This window comes from Toxotes jaculatrix, chromosome 15, assembly GCF_017976425.1.
Source record: "Toxotes jaculatrix isolate fToxJac2 chromosome 15, fToxJac2.pri, whole genome shotgun sequence".
In the NCBI taxonomy this organism is placed as follows: domain Eukaryota; kingdom Metazoa; phylum Chordata; class Actinopteri; family Toxotidae; genus Toxotes; species Toxotes jaculatrix.
The window spans coordinates 19,348,176-19,372,361 of record NC_054408.1 but is presented as its reverse complement, the minus strand read 5'-3'; the positions used below and the strand labels follow the sequence as shown (position 1 = coordinate 19,372,361).

General features: G+C 39.3%; 1 protein-coding gene and 1 long non-coding RNA gene across 3 annotated transcripts; one reads left to right on the top strand and one right to left on the bottom strand.

Moving 5' to 3' along the window:
• Nucleotides 1-727: 727 nt before the first annotated feature.
• mrasa (muscle RAS oncogene homolog a) lies at nucleotides 728-18,001 on the bottom strand. Of its 2 annotated transcripts, XM_041056686.1 has the most exons (6): nucleotides 17,868-18,001; nucleotides 8,562-8,820; nucleotides 8,020-8,173; nucleotides 6,439-6,538; nucleotides 5,601-5,680; nucleotides 728-4,381 (listed from the first exon to the last, which is right to left on the bottom strand). In XM_041056686.1, exons 2-6 carry the CDS (start codon nucleotides 8,752-8,754, stop codon nucleotides 4,282-4,284), a joined length of 627 nt encoding a protein of 208 aa, XP_040912620.1. In that variant the 5' UTR covers nucleotides 8,755-8,820; nucleotides 17,868-18,001; the 3' UTR covers nucleotides 728-4,281. The 2 variants fall into 2 exon arrangements, with proteins under 2 accessions (XP_040912620.1, XP_040912621.1); XM_041056687.1 differs by lacking the exon at nucleotides 8,562-8,820 and having other exon boundaries at nucleotides 17,868-17,993.
• On the top strand, nucleotides 14,259-23,395 carry LOC121194094. The gene is made up of 3 exons (XR_005895357.1): nucleotides 14,259-14,322; nucleotides 21,465-21,558; nucleotides 21,672-23,395. It is a non-coding gene; the product is annotated as an uncharacterized LOC121194094 (long non-coding RNA).
• The last annotated feature ends 791 nt before the right edge of the window (nucleotides 23,396-24,186 follow it).

Below are 24,186 nucleotides of genomic sequence, written 5' to 3'. Positions count from 1 at the left end.
AAGCACAAAAGTGAGAGGGAAGATAAGTAATTAGTAAAGTGATGCCCTCCAGTGGTAAGACCATCAAATAGCACTTTGAAAAAACTCTAGGGTAGAGACAAAATGTGTCCACTTTTTGTCTACATCTTGTTACATCTTCTGATGGAAAATTAGCAGTTGTTTAAAATGGCGCTAGTTTCTCTGGGCTGGCCCTTGTTGAACTTTGATTAAGTGAAAGTCTTTCAAGCTGACATACACACCCACATTCAAATTATTTTAATTTCAAGACAGTCACATGGTTTCCCCTGATTCACTACTGGATAACCCTGAACACCATGTTGTAGCTCTCCTGTCCCTCATCTCATGCCTGAGCACTTCTCTGTACCAACTTCACTCTGAAAGGAACATGAATATAAATCAATAGCAGAGATGCAGTACCTGTTCTCTGTGCCAGGCTGCCTCACTTCCCCCGAGGGGTTGAAATCAATGAGGCAAAATGGAGCTTTCAGCATTCTCACAGTGTCGAAGTCAGTGGGCCTTGACTGCGCCGAAGATTAATGAGGGCAGCTTCTGCTGAACAAGCAAGTTGACTGTCGAAACACATGTGGCCATGTTCTCCGTGGCTGCTGAACATGGCTCTGATCACAGGCCATTCAGCAGTCAGTGAGGGTGTGACTCTGCATTGTAATGACATGTATGCTTACCCACCATACAAAAATAAATCAATAAAGCAGTCAGACATGTAAAGTCACAATACTTTTTTTTTTTTTTATTATTGAAATATAATTGAACCCTGAGGCTAGATAAAAAGGCCATAGTTTGTTTGTGCCTTGTCTAGCTCCTCAGTCTGACACAGCCAGTTAGAACACAACAGACCTGTCCAAAAACACACATTAAACAACCGGTGTGAAAACTCCAAATGTTGTTGTTGTTGTTTACATGGCCTTTTACATACTGACAAAGTTTCAGGATATACACAAGTCAATTGCATAACTTCAACAATACTTGGTGTTTATTTGAGAATGAATGCTACCTCTCCAATCATTGAAAACAAAAGTGCTCAATTTCGCTCACATATATTCCAGGGTCAAATAATTGGTAATATATAAAACCGTTGAACAAATCAGCAGGTTTATTTGTACCAGCCATGATGGCTAATCTGAGAGAGGTAACAAGAACATGGTCTGCTTCCAGTAATAGTTTGGAAAGGATGCCTATTTGCTATCTTAGTGAGAATTAGATTACAAGATTGATACCACTATCTTGTTTGTGTAGCAAATGATTAAAGCTAGTACCAACAGCTGGTTAGCTCAGCTTAGCTTTAAGTCTGGAAATAGGTGGAACCAGCTAGCCAGACTCTATCTAACCCTAATCCAGGGTATAAACCAACATAAAACCAAAACTTGTCAGGATTAAACAAATGAGATATACTAATTAATAAGCTTTAGAGATGCTGGATGGCTGGTTCTGTTACCGTTTGAACACAGCGAGGCTAGCTGTTTCCACCTATTTTCAGTCTTTATGCTAAGACAATCTAACCAGCTGCTGGTTGTAGCTTCATATTCAGTGTACAGATAAAAGAGTGATAACAATCTTCTCATCAAACTCTTGGCAAGACAGCCAAGTGTATTTTTCAACATGCTAAACTATTTCTTTAATTTCACACTGAACAATGAAACATTTAAAATTGCATGTGGGATGGCAAACTTTTCTTGTTTTGATCCTTGTTTGATTACATTCTCACTGGGAGCCTGTCCACATAAGCTCCAATAAAGCAGGGGTCTTTAATGCTTTTATTTGTTTTTTTTAGCTCAGGGCCAAAGTCAGTTTCTTTATCTTGGTCCACAACACATTACAAGTCTCTTCAAATGGGGGCTCAGAGGCAAAAGACCTTTGATCCATTGAGAGTCCCGAAGAGAAAAAAAAAAATACTGGGGATTTTTTTTTTTTTTTTTTTGTCCAGGTCTGGGACACGCTGAGGTAACATAGACAGTAATAAATTATTCAGTTGTTTAAAAAACACTTTGCAAGAATCATATCAATAATTCATATCAATTATACAAAATGGTATCAAACATACATGATGCAACATTTTCATCAAACACATTCTTTTTTTTTCTCCCCCATGAGCCAGAGTCCATCACTACATCACATCACTGTTTTCAGTCCTTCTCTGGAGATTCTGTGTGAAGTCTCTTTAACAGTAGATGCAGATTAATACTGTATTCCATCTTTTGCTGAGGTTGATTTTCCACTTTCATGCTGAGGTGAAGTTGTATGCCATTCAATTTATGAGATTTTTCAAACTCAGCCTTCTTAATTCAAAACAGAGTAACATGGAACTTCTCTCTTCATACCTTCCAAATGATTCAGTTCCTGCTTATTTGATCTCTGTCACAATCACCGCCAAGGCAACAGGCATACACAGGCACACAGGGCTACAACGCTAATCACCTATTTTGCTTGTTTTGCTTTTTGATTTTACATTCAAATCATTTTGACCGTGCTTTTCATTTCACTTACAGATCTGAACGGAAAACAACATGCCAATAGGAAAGTCAGAAATTGTATTAAAAGTGCAAAAATGTATTCCTTCAAGAGACAGTATTCATCCAGACAAAAAAAGTTGTCCACCGAAACTTTAGTGCGTTAACAGTACAAGCCATTTCATAGGTTATTAAACTGTACATTCCTATTCACCTCACGACTACAAACATGAACATACTGAATGTTTTGTTGCTTCGAGTGTGTGGTTTTCCTACAACTAAACATAGTCTGTAGCTAGGTTTACATGGCTTTAAGCCCTAGGAGTGTTACATCTGGCTGTTCAGGAAGGCTTTCTAACTCTGATTCCCAGGGCTACAGTATATATTCCCAATCTGAAGGAGTATTGTCCTTTACTAAGCACATATAGTCCTGAATTCAGCAATGCAGTCTGAAAAGCCCCTAGATTGAAATAAAGTGACATCACATTATTTTGGTTAGTGGCCAGTGCAAATCAGTTTCTCCAGCCTGTTTCAGCTCTTAAAAACGAAGCTCTCATTATACCTTATCTATCCTATTTGATTAAGAATTACCTACAGGTCCTTTGTAAAACAGCACTGAATTTGTTTACATTGCCACCTTTAATTAGATGTTTTATATAACAAATATAATTGTAATATTCTCTATTTTTAGATACAAAAAAATATGGAAAATAACTTGTGTTGAAGATTCTGTTAAGACTCAAAAGAAAGACTTTATGTATCAGGGCTATTGTTCATACAGTACTGATGAAGACTTATACTTGGTGTAAAGTGGCTCTGATATACTGTCTATATTTCTGTATTTATGGAAAATAATCCTTTATAACAGTGTATGTAAACATGGCTGCTGACACATCGGTGTTGATAAAAACCCTGTTATGTTTTACATTAAAGTGTAACCACATACACCAACCAATCTCACTCACTTTTACAATTATAATATTTAAACACGTATTAAACAAGTTGATATGGCCATGGCATTCACCTGTCAATCCATATGACACATTTTCTCAGCACCGCGTCACATTTCCTTCACTTGCTACGACACATCCTTCCATCCTTTCTGAACTGACATCTCAAAGCCAGGGCGTCACATGACCACAAGGTACGAAAACAAAATCACTGTCACCACTCTCATATTCATTCTCTACGCCCTTATAATGTCTGCCCTGCACAGAGAGAACACAGACAACCTATCTAGAGATCACACAGGTGCTTTTCTCCAAGAAACCGTGGGAGTGTGAGGACAGAAAAGTGATGACCAGCAGGTTGTTGGAGGTCCATAAATGATGAGGTCCCATTTTGAGCGAGTTCCTCCATCTTCCCTTTAACAAGAACACAAAAGTTCCAATATCAAAGTGATTCTTGTATCTGCAGTTTTTTTCCTCAGAGTCTGTCGTCTTGTGCCACATTTGATAATAAATTCAAATATTACACTTGACTGAGAAACAGTTCAGTGACTCTGTTCTTGTGCACTGAATACAGATGGGACAAGGACAAGAGGAAAAGATCTTCGAAAAGGGACCATAAATTGAGGAGAGGAGGACACAGCACTCATTCCAAGGCATGGTGAAGGGCTGAGGGGACATCAATCCAACGGTACAGATTCACTTGTCCTTCTGTCCCTCTGGATCCATTCCGCCATTCATCGACACCCCCCCTCCCTTTTGTGCTCCAGTAGCTAACCACTGCTGGGGAGTTCCCTGACATCCAAAGGTATGTGGGTGTGCGTGTGGGTGTGTGTGTATGTTAAGAATGATAAAGACGACAAGGGAGGTCACAATATGGCACAGTGGAACCTGTGGGAACCTGTGGAGCGTTCTGCTCTCCACTTCATCTTCTTTTTCTTCTTCTGGTTTCGCTCCGGGACTTGCTGTCTGTGGGTGCGGAGAAAAAACAAAGCACAAACAGTTTGACTAAATAATCTTAACTTGAGAGCAGTTTATTCAGCTCAGCAGTCATTTGTTTTCAAACCTGGTGTTTAAGGAATAGTTGAGGTTTTGGAAAACAAGATTATCTACAAATAATTAAATAAACTAAATTAGGTTATCTCTCCTAAATCTTAGCAAGAAAGCGAATAAGCATGTTTCACAAAAATGTATTATTTCTACAATTTGATGAGGGTGAACATGTGTCCATTATTCTTCCACATTAATGCATTTTTCCCCTTCATTCTGCAAATGCCATTTTTTGTACTCCTGTCTCATTGCATTTTAGCAGTGCTCCAGTATTTTCAGCAGCTACTTTTGTAGATCTCAGTCACAGTGGCAGCCGCACTAAGCTTAGAACCAATAGTATGTATCACCTTTTAAGATTTTGCATTAATTGTTCAAGGCAGCCTAAGGCAACTAACAGAAGCACAAAGAGGACAGACAAGTTCTGCCTAAACTGCTGATGCATCAGTGAGAAAAAAAAAAGCACAGCCGCTGTTTTTATCCACTCTCTATACAACTGGCTTTCTACAGTCTGACCACAAGAGGGCAATGGTGATCCAAGAAACCAAATCCATTCTTCAGTTTTTGTACATTATGAAAGAAGGGAAGAGTCTCCCTATGAGTCAGCTACAGAGCTGGCATATACACAGTGAGGACTCTCCACTACTCTGTGGTTGATTTTCTTTTTGTAAATAAAGTAGTGAACACAGCCATCATCTACTGCTATGTGATGCCCAACACAGTCCACCATAACGTGATAAGTCTTAAAATACTACGACATGAGTGCTTGTTGCTTATTTGGCCTTGAAACTAGAGAAGGCCTTTAGACAGGATATGACAACAGAGAAAGTGTGGACAGAAACCAAATTCTTCTGAAATTACATGTGTGTCAAGACAGGAAATAGCTCTGGATTTTTTCTGTCTTTCTGTCCACTCTTCCTTAAAAACAATTTCAATACCCTCACACACCAGCATAACCCTTTCTAAGCGCCTCTAACCTCTACTTAAGTGAAAGTGAAAGGATGACCTGAGATTATTTTGGTGTCCTGGAATAGTTAAAAATCAATTACTGCAAGTAAATCTGTCTAACATTATTTTTATGTGTAGATCCCAAGGTCTTAATCTCATGGAAATAAGTGAAGAAAAGTGAACCTGGAGTTACCTTATAACACGGACCAGCTCATGAAAGGCTTTGTCCACATTCATTGGCGGATCCTTAGCACTGGTTTCAATATAAGTTATCTGAAGAAGCAAGCAGAAATATTAAAAATAACAACATGGTATTAGAATAGTATTAGTTATTTGCTTGACTAACAAGCAAAGTTCTGCTAACTACACGAAAATACTGTGTTATGGAATTTAGTTGAGAAACAATAGAGGTCACACATAACAGCTCTCTGATGACCTGGAACAAGTAGAGAATCACATGAAGACAGAATCAGTGAAAAAAAGAGATTTAAGAGAAAAAAGAGATTTAAACACATAGCTGCCTGCAATCAGTAATTCAACCTCACCTTAGACAATTGCTGAGACAGATGTCACAAAGCCAGGCTGCATATAAACACTACAATCTGCTACATTAAAAAGGGGCCCTTGAATCCAAAATAGAAAAGAAAAAAAAAAAACAGCATGACATAAGAAGTTCCAGGAAGTCACATCTCTGGAACTGGACAAAGCAGTATGTGTGTATGGTACAGTGAGCCGTCATTGACCAAACTCATTCAACAAGACAGAGACAAAGTAAACTCAGCAACTCTGAGCCCTCTGTCTGGGCCTGAAAGTTGAGCTTACATGACTGACTTCAGATACGAGGACACACCTCCGCAAACAATGATTTTTCACTTCTCTGACCTTAGTCTCCGTAGCTGACACAGGGCCTCATAAACACTCTGTTAGAAACTCAGTTAAAGATATGCGTATTTTACAAAAACAAATCAAGGTGCTGCAGCAAGCTGCCAATAAGTCAAGGACAAGTGTTTAAGGAAAGGATCACTACTTACATTATGTTTTGCAGCCATCTCTTGGCCCTGGTCAGTGGTGACCTTTCTCAGATGGACCAGGTCCACTTTGTTTGCCACCAACACCATGGGGAAGGCCTCCCTGAGAGGAACAGGACACACAATTGAGACATACAATCTCAGGTACCACCTAAAGTGGTTCTCAACAAAACAGAATAACATCATGTGCATGCAGTTTGTCCGTGAGGTGTCAGATTCTGCAACGCCTAAATCTTGCAGAAAAAAAAGAGCTCTAGTAGCGCACAACCAAATATGGACAGACAGCAACTTGCTAAGTTCTACCTTCTATTCTTGTTCCATCTCAAGCTCACTTTTATTGGCTGTTGTCAGTCACTGTAAGAGAACAGATACTTCTCTCACAACTGACTTTCACAACAGATAAGTATTTCGGAAACAAATCTGATACCCAACTGGTCTGCAGCTTTACGAGGGTCAAGCAAAAAAGAAGAGCTCCTGGTCCTTAATCTTTCTTATCCTGAACAATATAACATTACTAGTTAGAGGCAACTCAACAAAACTCAAACTGTCCTGAATGAGGCTGGAAAAGTTTGGGATAAATGTTCTGTAGTGTCAAAGTTGCATTAAGTAAATATATTTTGTATTTGTCCTTGAATGGGTCATGCACACTATCAGACCACATCAGATGATGATGTGACAGAGCTCAGACTGGGACCTTAAAAATTTCTGACTGGGTCAGAATTGGACAGTTTTCTGTTAGTTATGTATCATTAAAGACAAAAACTTAATTCAAAAGGCCAAAAAAACATCAGCAGTCAGATCAGGTTGTCAACAAATCCCTATTTTTACTATATTGTAAACGTCTATTACATCTGAGCTACTGTACTTCTTCTTTTGGTAACCTTGGCTTCCTGGTGGTAATTTTAATTTACACCCACACGTTTTAGTGTTATGGTGGACTGTGTTGGGCATTTAGGTGCATTCTCTTCTGTTCTCACTTCCTAATAATCTGGTCAAGATAACTGGGACAAACTTTGGGTTTATTTAGCTACAATCACTCTGATGACTGTCTTAGGCAAACAGACTCAATGAGTGATGCTGCAGTGTTCTTAGATCACAGCAACTATCTTGGTGAAAAAAAATCTATAATAACCAATAGATATAACTAAACAGAAAAAATAAGACTCTGTTTGGTTTTAAAAAAAGGAAAAAAGCATGTTCCTTAAACAGAAAGGGGAAGCTGACAGATGTCATAGCATATTTCACAAATGAAGTAATAAAAAGAGGACTTTTTAGTGTTCAGAGATCAAAATATCAGATAGGCTGGACAGGTTGGACTGATTTCTCAGAAATAGTGAGAAGTGTGTGCCATCCAACACACAACCCCTGTCAACTGGTTTCACTTGGCTGGACCTCTTGATTTGTTTCGTCTCTTGAAGAAAACTTGGAAAGATAGTTCTTTCCAAGAGCACTGAGATTGAGGCAATTCAAGAGAGTTTCAGCTACAGTGTAATTGTCAATTAAAATGAGTTTTGTATATACAGCTGGAAATCCTGAAACATTCCCAAATCATACCTCGGTTTTATTTTGGTGAGTTGGACATACCTGTCTTTAACCCGTAGTATGAGTTGATGGAATCGGTCAACATGTTCAAAGCTGGCCTTGTCTGTCACAGAGAAGACAATGAGGAAGCCATCTCCTGTCCTCATATACTGTTCTCTCATCGCACTGAACTCTTCCTGGCCGGCTGTGTCCAGCACTGGGTAGATGGAGAGACAGATGCGTATTACTTTACGTATACTTATAATTCAGCTGCAAGTTATTCCACCCCCTCCTAACCAAAAGCATCCTTACATTCATGTACGAGCAAATATAAACTGACCTAGTTTGCAGCTATCATTGCACAATGCGATGTGTGCAATTTTGTTATTGAGACCTGTTTTAATTTTTTTTTTCTGTTTGCTCTGCAAACTGTGACCCAATGATCTTCTTGCCTGAGTGACACCTCCAGGCCTTGGTTACCCTAATAAAAGCTTCTCTGTCTGAACAATGTTCAAGCATTGGAGAGGTGATTACTTCTCAACAGTTTGAAACAGAATGTTATTCTCAGTTGCTTTCTGGTTCATTTCACATACTTCTCTACTCACCATCCAGTATTGCCCACTGCCCGTCTATCTCTGTGTGTTTTAGATATGAGTCCTCTATCGTCGGATCATAGTCTGGCACAAAAATCTTCTGGAAGAATTGGATGGTGAGGGCGCTCTTCCCAACACCACCATCCCCCACCACCACCAGTTTGTACGTTGGCAGGTTGTCGCTTGGCACAGCACTGGTTGCCATGGCTACCTCGACAGTGGTGGTAAGGGTGAGAAGTAGGCTAGTAGGTGGCTGATGAGACACACCTGCCTGAAATGGAGGACCAAGAGACAGAGGGAGAAAGACAGACAAAAGGGTTGACAATAGAGAGAGGAGGGAGCAACAGACAGAGAGGGAGAGCGAACACAAGAGAGAGAGAGATATTAAGGTTCTTTGTTGCAGCTGCTTTTTCGTCACCATGGAGATAAAAGACCACAGCTAAGAGTTGCAGAGAGCAGAAAGATGGAAAAAAAGTACAAAAATAGACAGAGATCAGCACCAGTTAAGTCGACCTAAACCCATGTTTTCATAACTGGGTATCAGATTGTAACTTAATTCTAACTTAGATTCTAAGTTGCACCCAACAGAGAAAGACAAACAAGTTTAATAAAAGTGAAAAGTTAATGTGCAACAACTAACGTTTTTAGTTCCAAAAAAAAGTTCATGTTTTCCAGAGAAGTGTTTTATATTGTAGTCAGCTGTCTTGGAGCCAACTTCCAGCAGCCATTACTAGACCTGCATCATATGGCTACTACTGTACTAACTGACTGTACTAACAGGATGTGCAGAAAATTAAACCACTGATTCCCATGTAATGCTGTGACAAGGCAAATAGCAAGGTTAAGTCCACTCACAGTGTTAAAGGGCTACCTGACATTCTGACTCAATGAGTTGTTTTGCTAATATGATCATAAATGGTCATCTGTGAAAAAAGAAAAACATTTCAACAATTGTATTTAGAACAAAAGCTCAGCTGGTAATATTTGAGACATGAGACAGAGTTGACACCTAGCCCTTAGTGTGAGACAGTGAGCTGGGCTGTGATCAAGTGTATTTCTACTGTGGCCTCAACGCAGGGGTTAACTACACAGAAAAACAATATGAGTCCTGCTTCGGTAAAGCAAGGCAAAGCTATGACTGACCCCAACTGATCTGTATCATTGCAATAAACTGATTAGAGTGCAGGCATGCAGGCGTCTAGAGAGGAAGCATCAGTGCAATGTAAGAGTCTCTCTGGTTTGTAGTTCTGTATCACTGCTGTATTCCTGTTCTGTTCAGTCATTTAAAGCAGGGCTACCACAACCGTTTGGAAAAGCGTCTAAAGCAAAAGTGTCTAAGCCTTGGTGAGCCTGATATTGGTCTACAGTAGTAGCAGGCTAATGATGTCTCCGCTCCCTAGCCCACTATAACCACGGAACCAGCAAAGAAATATGGCTCCACTCCGAGGCAGATGGATAACTGTAGTTTGTAATTATGGCATATTGAAAACAAAAATAAACGTATGTGTTTTACACTATGAGAGGTTTAACAGAGGAGTATTCTTTCTTTGCAAGTAAAAGAGTGACTCATTTAAAATCTACTTAAAACAATTGGACATGATTCAGATGCATTTCATACTTGCAGTTCAGGGGAACAGTTTGTGCAGTATGCTCATTGATACAGTAATAATGTATGGGTCGAATCTCCAAGGGCGATGAGTTACTGTAGGAGCTTTAATATGTGTCATGCAGTCTCATGCTGTTACAACAAAAAGCTCACACCACAGCTGGCCACAAAGCTATGAGAGAGCTAGAGAAAGAACGAGGCACGGGAGGTGAGCAAGAGAAAAGAGCAAGAAAGGAGGGTGAGGGAAATCGGAAACAGAAGAGTGAGGGGGAGGAAACAAGGTCACATAAGGACAAAGTTGATGGGGATGTTACAATATGGTGTGGAATTGATCCCTAAATGCCATATTTTACAGTCTGCTTCCTGTTTTTGGCTAGTTTCTTTATATATAGTATATTCTGCAACAGCTCCGTGTCCATACATAAAAGTAAAACTAAAAAAGCTTAAAATAATCATATCAAGAGTGGTGAACAGTGACCTGATCAGTAGGTAAATATTAGAATCACTTAACACCACTCACTGTGTGATCTGACACTATAATCAGCCCAAAAGTGGTATAGTGTATCCCCAGTTAGTTAGACCAATCATGATCCAGCTAACCTTAAATAAACATATACCTCTTGCAATAATATACTGGGCTCCCATTTTAAGCGATTCCACTGATCAACAGTTGGCAGCAGAGAAATATGGTTCTACGCTTCAAGCTACTGTTAGCTGCTGGAGGATGTCGCTATGGCTGACTCACAAGCTAGTAAGCTCCTGATTCCTGCATTAGCTGAGACAGTGTACACAATGAGGATGCAGGTGACCGCCTAGGGGAATCGTAACGGAGCAGAGAGTGGGATGAATGGAGTGGTTTGCTTTTGAATCTCGTGCTAGCACTAGCTTGATTTGCAGAACCTATAGCTTTACATTCAGTATATGCAATTTGTGGAAAAAAAATATGTTTGCAGGCTGAGTTAAAAACCTGCAAACCACTAATATAATTTAAGTCGTTTTCTAGTGTTAATATAAATCTGACATATAACTTATCTATTCCACCTGTGACACCTTCAGAATTGTAGATTTCATTTAACTGTAGCAACAGTCAAAAGCAGACAAAAAAATGCACATTCACCCATTACTAGCAAACACCCCACCCACCCACGCACCCATTCCTCCTTCATCCACCAGGAAACAGCTGTCAGCTGGCTTAAGTCCATCCTTTCCTGCCCAGCACAATGGAGGGAAGGAAGATGTTTCCTTCCTTTCCAAAGTCAGCCAGCCAATCAGTCAGTCTGCACCAGTCAGCCTGCCAGGTTGGGCAAAGAATTTCTGAGCCAAATTCCTGATGTTAAAAGCCTCTTCAGTCAGTTAGTTGGCTGGCTGTCACAAAGTCACAAAATAGGTATCTAAGTCATTTTCCCATTTCAGAAGACGCATTCCTGGACAGATTTTTAACACTGTGCAGAAAAACAAAAACAACAGCTTGAGAAAGTACTGTGAAATCACAGAACGTACCACCAGTTGTCGTTTTTACACCAGTCAAGCATGGCGGGGCCTAGCTGAAGCCAAGTTAGGTCACAACCTTGTAGGGTGTGTCAGCATTTCCCCCTGTGAGTCTCTTTGGTGGGGTACACAGTTCTCTGAAACACCACCAGTTTCATTCTGTGAGACTAAAATAATCACAGACACCAGTTTAAACCAGATTCCTTTGGGAGTGGAAGCCTGCTAAAGGAAATTTTACTATGTGTCCAAATAAAGTTAGTCATCTAACCAATGTGGCAGGCTATATGGGTTTACAAACCATGATGTTCAGGTGGGCCAGCCAAGGCCACAAAGGACATACTTACAGCTTCATAAACAACACTTAGGCTGAGTCTACACTAGTGCTTAAGAATCTGAATATTTTCTTCTACGTTTTGACTGTTCAGACATATCAAACTGGCATTTTCTTTCCACCACTTAAAGTTGAGGGGATGAATTGGAAAATGCAAGTCTTGTAATATATTGTGGACAACAGAAAAGGAGCTTATACAACACAGGTAAGTATGGCTGTCAATGCTCACTGGCTTGATCAAGTATGAATAGAACAAAAAACCACTGTGTTTTGTTACTGTGCACTGAATCAGAGAATAAGAGACAGAGTAGAAGGCAACAAACTGAGATTTAACCTGCTGAGACCAGACAGATACTTTATCTGACCATATCTATTAAAATGAGCAAGTCATTCACCCCCGCTGCTTAAGAGATGATGGCTGTAACGCACAATTTTGTTTGTGCCAAACAAAAACAGGAAGAAGAAGAACTGACCTTCATCCTGTTGTTTTGGCCTCAACATGTAAGAGGCAAATCTTTTGAGAAGGGGCTGAAAATACTCATATGGACAGAGCCATGTTTGATGCATAACCAGAGTTTACAAAATTATGCACACCTTCACTCTTGACTTTTTTTCTTGTTGCAAGCCCAGTCTTTATTTATCAGAGAAATCTCCATTTCAAATCCCCAAAACTATTTTCCATCACCCCTTCAGTCCAAAAAGAAAAGATATGGAGTTAATGGACGCCTTGTAGCATATACTGGTGCTCAGTGATATATTCTGTCAATCTGCATACAATTGTCTACACTGACATATGACTGTCTGGTGTGTGCATTTATATGGATTTGCTGAAGCTGGTCTGCTCTGAACCTTATATTTGCCCTCACAGTGACTCCATAAAGGCTCTCCGTGCTCTTGAGAAGAGGCTTGCTGCTGCCTTGGGAAAGGATAAAGGGACTTCCTTCTTCACATGGGAACAAAGCAGCCGCATAACTCACAGAACAGGAATAAGGAGGGACACGGTGCACACCCCAGCCTGTACTGCAACACTCATATCAACACTCATTGATCATTCAAAGGAGGTGTTAAGATATAGTTCCCTGAGTTCACAGTGTATTAAAGCATCAAGCTGCTGTCATGTGACAGACTGTAGCCCGACCCCACCTTAATTTTTTTCCTTGGATCGTGAGCTGAGCTGATTTTTTGTTTTTTGGGGGGGATTATTTAAAAAATGTTTGTTACAATTTTAATAAACTGCTCTTGTAAGCCAGAAAATACTTTTCCCTAAATGTTGAAACCCTGATTGGAGGAAAACAGCTTTGATTATTAGAGGAAGAAGGGCTGTTTAATGTCACCAAGACAACTGATGCAGAAGCAATAATTCACTGCATTCACACCAGCTGTATGCAAATATACTGGCATAACAATACTGGCAATATTCTCTAACTTTACAAGTAGTAAAAAATCAGATATGCATACTTATTATTATTATTGTTGTTGTTGTTGCCAAGATGATATCGAATTTACCTGAAGAGGTTTTCTGTACAAAATAATACCTCTGATATCTCTAGCATTTCCTTGACACAAGTACAAATTCAGAGTGCAGAAAGATGCAAGATGTCTCATTATTGTACAGGCTTGTTTCCTTCCTGAAACAGTGTTTCAAAGTGATGAGAACTTGAGCAGCAGTAGGCTATGCTAATGATACTTCGTCTTTAAACCTGACATGTCTTTGAAACCGTTTTGTCAAGTAGCTTGTGATAAATTGAATAACCAAAATAGGAACACATAAATGGAAAATCTATTTGTGGAGGTAATTTCAGTTAATTTATTGCAGAAAATTATGTTGCTGCCCCCCTCATTACATTTCCTCCAGTGATGACAGACTTCACACCCAGATCTCTAACACCTTGTGCATAGGCTGAGAGGACAAAGTGCAAATACTGTAGCTAAATAGATGGCTCTACAGCAGATCACATGATAGTGGGTCATCACCAATGACTAACATGGCAGTCTCCAGTCTCACAGCATTGTTTGAGGATCCATTTAGCCATAAACTGCACTGATGTCTTTTTCACAAAACATTGTTTTAAGAATTTCTCTGCAGATGAGGCTGCCGTTCACACACAGTTCTCATACACAATCCAAATATCTCACTAATGCACTGTGACTTGCTGGTGGCATTTTGTATTCTGGCCTTTCCATTCATTCCCTCTGATAATTTACTTTTAGGGGGAATTTTAACCAGGCCACAGGATGTCATGACTGAACGCCTGCCAGACATCAATGACACTGAATGAACAATGAAGAACTTGTATGTGAGCAACTAATTTCCACTTGCATGTGGGAGAAAGAACAAACACAATGAGGTAAGAACACAATATCTTCTTAAATCTGAAGATCTAATGTGTAATATAGCTGAAATTACAACTTGAGTAACCTAACGTCAAGTAAGTTAGTTCAAAGTTTGAACTGCAAATCTCTGGTTGACTGTGAGGTATTTACCTTCTAACAAAGACAACTACATACCTTAGCAGTAGGATATGGTGTTTCTCATACGTGTTTCTCATACACATTAGACACACTGCTGACAGTGTGCAGTGTGTCTAATGTGTCTAATAAAATTAACACCATATAAATTATGGAGGCTTTGTAAATCTATTAATTAGTACACACAAAGTGGTCTGCGTGGTATTAATGCTACGGTCAAGCAATAATTCAATATAATTGCTTAGGGATGGCTGATAAATAAACGTTATCGTTTATAGGCTTCCAGTAAATTCATATCATAATGAAATAATTATCACGTTATTGTTCTACACAGTTCTGATATCCAAATTAATATTTCTAAGCAAGCTGTGATTAAAAAACTAAACTTAGTTACTTACGTTTTTGTTTAACTCATATGAATTGATCTATGCCATGTTTTTGTTTTTATGGTGTGGTCTAACATCATGTTAGACCACACCATAAAAACACCATGGTGATTACTTAAAACACAATCATCACTCACATTGGTTTAGGTTAATGACTAAAACAATTCAATCTGTATCTGGCTGCTATACACAGTCTCATTCTTTTACAGGGAATGTAACATTTTAAAGTGTCCATCACCCTTAGCATGTTTAGATGTGTCTGGTGCTGGAAGTGCCGCCATTACTCAAGAATCAGGATTCATTGCTGCAAAGTCATTTTATAATTACCCATGCTCCATGCAAGTATGTGGTGTTTTTAGATTTTCATTTTTCTTTGTTGTACCTTCACGACCTTTATGTTGTGGTAAATACTTTTCCAGGTATTCTGGAGGTTGGTGGATTTCAGCACCATTAATCAAGTTATAACTGCACCTTTGATAAAATCTTTTTCATTTATTATTATTACACAAACACAGGTTATAACATTTGGACAATAACAAATACTGTTAAAAATGATTGTCTTTGCTCTCACACTGTGGTAAGCAGTTCTTACTGCACTTTGAATGAGGCTGAAACAAACAAAAGCCCATTTCTTTAACTTGGAGACAAGACAAAAATATTAGCTCCTGCATTACGAGGATTTTTATCTTTGCCCCATGGAGAGATGCCCCTCAGCAGTACTTGACATTACATGTGAACATATTACTTAATCGTTACAATAATTTAACAGACCATAAATCAAAAGGCTAGTATGCAAATTTACAAATGAAGGAAACCTGGGTCTATACTTACGGGGTTATTTAGTGAAACCCTTTGGTCTAGCAACAGGAACTATGGCCTCAAACCCAAATGTTAGAATGACTCCCAAAGTAGCATGCAATTATTCATGTGAATTTCACTCTAGCAATGTCATTCATTTACTCTGACAAATAAACTTAAAAGTAAATTCAATAAGGACAGTGATTATCAAAACCCTAACCTAACCATAACTGTTCACACCGGACGTTAACAAGTGTCTCTGGTGATCCAATAACAAGTGGACAACTCAAAGTACGTCACTTCACACCTGACATTACACTGCATCTTCACACATGTCTCCAGTGACCACTAGTGATCGGAGCTCGCTTCCCCACTCTAAATGCAAATAAACACGTACATAACATCTGTTTGTAAGGACCAAATGCATTGTTGTTTTTAAAAGCAATGCACTACTTGTACCTAGTCCACTGGAAAGTAAAAGAAGAAGTAGAAATCAAAAGAATGCAGACTGGGTCTATTTCTTGGCGTGTTCCAGGCAAACCAAGTCACCCAAGATTAATTCACTTGTAATATATCTATGGACTATGGTCTATGAGCTTTTAGAAATTTTCAGACATTGTGGACAAAGCCAACTTATACATCTATACAACTTGCATTTGTTTGCGAATGAGTGACATCCATTGTCTTACACAGAGGCTGTCAGTTGAGGAGGCGGTCCTTCAGTGTGGCCCAGGACACATTTACGTTGACACTCCTAAAAGAATGTTGTTATATGCAGCCCTGACCACCTCTGAATGTGGTCTGAGCAATTGGATCTCAAATTCGTCTTCAGTGCATCTTGGGTAGATTCACACCTGTACTTAGAGCTGTCCACTTGTGACTGGATCGCCTGAGACGCATGTTAATGCCAGGTCTGAACGTAACGTATGGTTTAGGTTATTGCTCTTGAGCACTTCAGGCTCGTGTAAAAGATCGAGGAAAAGATCATCCATCACTTCTAATTTATTTTATTGCTCAGTTTTGTCAGGGCTTTGCCCTCTGGTCACAAGCCTGCTTTTCTGCAACCATATAAGCCAACCTTTCATCACACTTTGAAATGTCAGGAGTGTCACCTAGGTGAGACTCCATATATGCAAGTGCAAATTTGTGTCTCACAGGAATCAGTGTTTAATGAAGAGTAACACCAGGCCAATACACATGTTATAGATCGCACTAAGAGTCTCCTAGGTGGGAAACAAAGCATCTATGAATCACCCAGAAAGGTAGTTTCCCCCTGGTCAAAGGTCATGATGAAGCTTATAGGAAACTGTTAAAAAGCATGTAAAAGTCAGCTAAACATTACCCTCACAAGCAACATCAGCAGCAGCAGAAGCAACAGAAGCAGCAGGGTTTGACATTTCCATGAAGTTATGATGGAAGGATAAAGGAGGATTTGTCCCCAGACAGCCAAATTATCTGGTGATTTCACTTTGCTATTAATAGTGATTAACGTGCGTGTCTGTGTGTGTGTGTGTGTGTGTGTGTGTGTGTGTGTGTGTGTGTGTTTTCTGCGGATTGACTGGTGCTTCTGAATGATCTCATCCTATGATTTGATACATGAAGAATCTCTCTGTTCTCTGTGTCCAGCTGTTAAATCTGCACACCATTTCTCCTTCAGAGCTGGACACCACTGTGTGGATACAGCTGTTACAGATACAGCGGTAAAAGACATATGTATTTATAAAGATATATTTATATACAGTAGACGGTTTCGTCTTCATTGCTGACAGACAAGAAAAGACAAGCACTGTGCTTTTTGTTTCGTCCCCACGGGAAAATTTTTGACACACAGGCAAGGCCCGTCTCTCTTTCTATGTGTGTGTGTGTGTGTGTGCGTGTGAGAGAGAGAGAGAGAGAGAGAGAGGCCGTATGGAAAACCGACAGTAGCCGCCCCTGTAATAACGGATTTCGGTTACTTCATCTCTGTCTTTAACTTTGCAGCAAAAAAAAAAAAGGAAAAAAAGGAATTTCCGTAAACCGTTAACAGTCGTTCATATTCTTAATAAAACGAGCTAACCCACTGACCGTTAACCTCGTTGTCATTAGTTGAAATAATGACAGTTAGCTAGGCTACAGTGAGCTGTTGATGTACTGAGACTAGTTTAGGATTTTACATTAACGGTAGGTGTAGCCTGAACTGTCCGTGAACACAGACTCACGCATTCACGACCTCTTCGGTCCTCAGCAGGAAAGCTACTTACCGATATGAGCTCCGCTAAGGTGAACACAAAGAAACGTCCTCACACCGACACATTCCTCCTCATCTCTGTCTTCCTCGGCTTCAAACCACCGCCGCCCTTTCGCCGCAGATGGGAGTGTGCTCCCCACATCTGCGAAACAATACGTTGAGTAGCTAATCTTTGTATTGCAACAGCTGATGCTATAAATAGAAAAGCCCCAAAGGGGGTGAACGCCGTTTCTGTTAGGACACGAAACGATTGAATGTCGGTTTTCGGGGTAATATTATAAATAATGTTACGAGAAATTGGAAATGAACATGTTCAGTTTCTTTCATAATGTAGTTATAAGTAGTCAAATACTGAAATCTCACGAGGCACTAAAAGAGTTCCCCTTTTTTAGTGAAATGGACTGTTCCCTTATGTAGCGGACCTCTTTAAAGGGGTAGTCCTGTCAAATTAGCCGTTCCTAATTTAGGGGGAGTCAAATGGATTCGTTAGGGGATGTGTCTGTGTGGGGAGTGTCGATATGTTTTAAGGTTAAATCATTGACATCGTAATTCTTCTAAATTATTGACAGACTTGCATTGGGTCTTAAATTGTCCCCCGGGGATAAAGTTCTCTGAATTTGAATCTCTCTAAACCAGCAGTCGTTTATATGATTTTCTATATTTTTCAGATTTGTTTTTCCCCAGCAAATCTGACACAACTCCTCAAATAATTGTGTAATTGTGGAGGCTTTTGACACAGAGACCCACAAATGTATACATTTTTAATGCAATGGGGAAACTCAGCAACAGGTGAAGGCTAAAACTAATGTGAATAAGAGAGGTTTCAGATGGTCAGTTCTCAGTGGCTGGTTTGAATCTGGGTCACTGATTTATTCACTCTTCTGGGCCATTGCTGTAGCTTTTACTCTCCAGGTTCTTTAGTTTTCCTCTCCATATCTAAAATACAACCATTTTCATTTCCTGACTAAAGCGTGCACTAAGAAGACTGGTGTGTGTGTGTGTGTGTGTGTGTGTGTGTGTGTGTGTGTGTGTGTGTGTGTGTGTGTGTGTGTGTGTGTGTGTGTGTGAGGAGGCAACAGGACTTTTTCATAGCAGACAGTTTGACTTGGTCATAGCAAGAAAAGCACAGTTGACACCGTTAGCAGGGGATCCATTCAACTCAGCTGTCCCAGTAAACCTTGACAGTGAGACACAAACTCAGGACCCTGAACAGACATGGCAGTGTGATTTATGAATTCAATATCAATTCACAGGCAGTTTATGAATTCACATACAACACTGGCAAATGTAGTTCTTGGCCATGTATACCACACAAACATAATGGGATTTTTACAGACGTACATTTATTCTCCAAAAAAAGAAAGAAAGTGGAGATATGTTTGTGTAATTATCTTGTACATATGTCATAATTATACAATTTTTAACTAATAACTATAACTCAGTAAATCAAGACAAGAAACCAACAATAACTGTAATATAGCTCTCTTGTAATTACAAGAATTTTCTCTTACCTGGTGAAATACAATTCTCAAAACCAGAAGGCGTTTAGTCATAATTATGAGACCCTGACCCTAACACCTCAATTTTTTTTTCCTCAGGTGAATCCATTGCACCCATGTAGATTCAGGCATTTTGCATGTGAAAACATGAATTTTATATTTTCTGTAAGATCAAAGGTAATCATTTAACATAAAGTATATTCATTAACCCCTTTGTGCTGTTGCCTTTTCACTGAACATGCTCAGGAAAAAAGGACATAGCTGTGTTCCCTTTGTTTATTTTAGCCAGAGGTCAAAGAGATAGATAAGGATCTGATCAATCAAGAGAAAAGAAGGATGTGTGTGTGTGCGCGTGTAATACAAATTGATTTAGAGTGAAAGAGTAAAGAGGTGGAGGGAGGGGTTGGGTGATATTGGGAATAGATTAGGGCAGATGCCGTAGGCTACAATTTAACTTTAGTGAGCATTTATTATGCATACACTGGAACGTAGCTCAACAGCATTGTGCAGAAGCAATAAAAAGCACCAATGTGTACTGTTTGTCTTACAAATTAAAAATTAATCATGAATCACTTCTGAACAATCACATTTTTCATTTCATAACTTATCCAGTAACAGGTTGGTAAATAATTTGATTGCAAGTATCAGGGGGCCAGCAAGCTGTCAGAGTGTCAGGGTGCAACTCTAATTCAAACAGAGGCTGCCTTCTGAATGACTCATTAATGACTCACAATAGGTAGTTACTTAAAAGAACTAACAAAGAACTAACTTTAAGAACTATAAAAGAACTACATTTTGGGATTCATAAGGTTGTTTGCCAGATGAGTATATTCTGAATATTGACTCCAAGCCACAGAGGACACACACAAAGTGTAAACACTTAGGAATGCTGCTATCACATGACATACAGAATGTCTTTAGTGATAGTTATTTAAAGAGATATGACATTGTGTAGTTAATAAGGGCACGCGCACATACACACAAATGTAGGTACACACCAAGAGAAACAAAATACACCTGCATACTTTTTCAACATTACGGGTAAAGTCATTTATGATGTAGAAGTCCATTACCAGTAACTGTCAGAGATGTGTGTGTGAGAGAGAGAAGGAGGGAGAGATAGATGTAAATAATTCAATTGAAATGAGGAAGAGGAAGCTTGATGTGAGCTTTACCTCTGTAAATAATCCAGGCATTAGATGTTTTATGACTCACATTACAGTGACTGAGTGAGGGGAAATGAAGTGGTCTCGCTCTCTCTATGTTTGCCCTGTATTTCCAGGAAAATCTGTATTTAAAAGCATGTCCACACACACACACACACACACACACACACACACTCTCTCTCTCTCTCTCTCTCTCTCACACCAACAGGAGGAATGTAATTTTGTAATTTTCCCATGTATGAAGTGAAGTGCAGTAAAATAGAGGCACCTTTTGATCTTGCACATGGTGTATAGGATAAGGATGCTTTCTGATAGTGAATGAAATAAAGGTACACATTTGTACTAATTCAGGCTAAATTCAGGCTAGTCTCACTATCCACAATGACTACTTGATACTGTATATTTTTGGTAGTCAGATGCAAAAGGTTTGAAATATCCCAGTTCAAAGATATTTCTCGAGTACTGCTTGAGGCTGATAGGCAAACAAAAATAAGGAAATAACAACAACAACAATAATAATGTATACTAACATGCTAATGTTGGGATTGTTATGTTTACCACGTTTAGTCTGGAGCTAAGCGATGGTCTGACCAACAGACCAACATTGCCATTCCTAGAGCCATGCCGCTAGCTTGGCTGAAAATCTACTGTGTGCAGATTTTCAGATTACATATCCTACTGTGTCAGTGTGTTACAAGATGGGCAAACCCAGCTGTAACATATCAGAATTGTACCCCCAACAAAAAAAGGAATCCATCCGGTATATTTGATTTTTGTAGCAATGTTTGATCAGAATTTTATTTGACATTTTCTAGAAATCTTCACATTTGCTATAAGATTTTCATATATGGAAGACATTTCAGTAAATCAAAGGTAAGCAGGACATGCTGCATACATCGATACCAGGTCAGCAGTGACACAAAAATTCTGTTTTCGTTTTTCCAGTGATGTTCACCAAGGAGTCAGTGGCTTGCCCTGTTTGACGTAAGGATCTATTGATTTGGGCTTTGGAAGATTTGTAGGAAGCAATCAAGAGGTGGTGAGTTCATTGACTGGGTTACTGATTTATTCATTCATTGAGGTCACTCCACTGAATTGGACGGTAAGTTGATGGGATCTTAATTTGAGAATTGATCAGTCATTTTTCTTCAGATCCTGCTGGTGTTTGCAGTGCAGGGTCAGGCAGAGTGCAACCTGAACCTTTGTGATGGCAGCCCTGCATCTGCAGTCACAGGAAAGGCCAATGGCTATGGACACATTTAAACTAAACCAACTGATGTGTTCAGATTTTCTTATCCTGGGCTGAATAATTGTAGCATTAATGTAATTTTTAATGTAGGTTTTCTCAAAAGATCACAGTGTTCATCATGTTCACCTTGTGTAAATTCAGTGTCATACATCACTGAGCACCAGTGACGTCTGTGTGTGTTTGTCAGTATTTATGCAATGACACATAGGATCCATATATAGTATGTGCACACGTATCCATGTGTAAAGAAACACACTGAATTCAGTGCACATCAATCAGGGTCCAGCAAATAGCCTCCTTGACCTCTAGGGATGCCCTCGAAAACATCTGACTCCTTTTCTACTAAATGCATGAACACACACACACACACACACACACACACACACACACACACACACACACACACACACACACACACACACACACACATACATATGAATGGATCATGTTGTGATCAGATAGAAGGCAGCTTGTTTGAATTAAGTTTATGGTTTATTAAGGTGAAAGGACCTGGAGTTGGTCCCTTCAGGCTGATCTAAAATGCCAAGGACCAAAGAGAGCCTGTGCAAGAGGTCACTGACACCATGATCAGCTTTCAAAAAATGCTCATGAGCTTTGGTACCTGCTTAAGTCCTTCCACAGTCACAAGTGTATGGGCTCTTCCATTATGCAAGAGGAAACCCTGTGGAAATGCTCCCAGTGCATCAAAGAACTGACACAGCTCGGTATGATGTTAATTATCATAGTGGCACATCAATGTCATGAACACTCAAATTGACAACATTATTGTGTGTTGCATGCTTATTTATTAGAGATTTATAACTCAGACCAGAATAGAATAGAGTAGAATAGAACTGGGCATTCTCATACACATTACATACAGTGCACAGAGAGACACATTTCCATTGCCTCTTGCCTGTTTCCATGGAGACAGTAGTGAGCTGTTTCTTTCCACTAGGATCAAACCATCTGATTTGATCACAATACATACACACTCTTGCATGCACGCACAGTGTAAGGTGATACATATTTCATTTCATTCATATTTCATTTATTTTAATTTACCATATTGGTCTGTACTACAATGACGTTATAATCTCATACTTAGAGTTTATCCCTATATGTGCAAGGTTAATTATAATCATCACTCTACTGGTGTAATGTAGATAACTGATTGTCTATTGGTCTCTATGTAAGTCTCTCATTTGCTAATTTCTGCAATACTTTCTTATCTCCAGATCCCTGCATTTATTTATTTATTTTAAAATTTGAATTGCTGTTATCAGAGGTCATGACACTATCATGCAGTAGGATGGTCTAAGAGACTGACAGTTTTCTCCCTAGTGTCTTAAGCAACAGCACAACTTTCACTTCCTCGTCCACCAGTGCCGTGTGCAGCCAGTAATCGCTATGACTCTGTTAAGGTTCAGAGCAGATCGCTGTTATGATTCTTTTTGATGTCCTCTGGACAATTACTGTCCTGTTTTTATCTGCGTCTCTTAAACATGCAATAATGCACAATATATATTCAGGTACATTCAATAAAAAAATGAAATTGCCTAAATTTATCTTTGGTGACCTGTTTTATCCTAAAGTCTCTCTTTTTCCTTCTCTATTCTGTTCTCATAATGTGGTTGTATTGTATTTTCCTTGAAGACAGAGGGGAATCCAAAGTTTCAACATACCCACAGTCTGGGTGGCTTGTTTAACACTATGTAAAATGATGAATGAATGAATAAATACAGACACTGCCAAGTGAATGGTGAAAATTATTTGTGATCTGGAAAGTTGATTTCAGTATTATCCAAACAAACTGACCAATACATAATTAGTAAGGCTGTAGAAATAAAGCTAATATCAGCTTATTCAGATTTAAAATGTACCACATAAAACTACAATAACGTCTAGCGAGGATTCACACATTTTGAAGCTTATGTTTTTGTCCAAGAACAGCAGAGGCGAAAGTGTGCGAGCTCTGGCTGGCTCTGGGTGGCTTGCAGGTAAAAGCTCAGAAAAAGTGTTCTGGTGCATTTCATGTTTGAAAATGGAGAAGTCAGTCTAACAGCATGCCCTCACCCTGTTTTGTGAAGTGTTATACTACTGACCCCAAATTCACACCACATGCAAAACGTCAGCAGCACATAGACGCATGACTGAGCAAAGCTTTGAATAGCTGCTGCACGATCTTCTTCCTGTCTTGAAGTGAAACAGACCAGTTATTTTAAATTGTTTCTACAGTGCTAATGGAAAGCATTTGTTTCTGGAATGGAAACTCTTGGGCACCTAGATTCTGAAGGAAAAATGATGCTCTGGTGCTGGATGGGTTGTTGATAAGGTCAGCTACTCTCTTATTGTTAATATAAGGTTCCATCCTACAGGCTTTAGCAGGTGCTTGTATATTTATCATCTTCTGAAAAG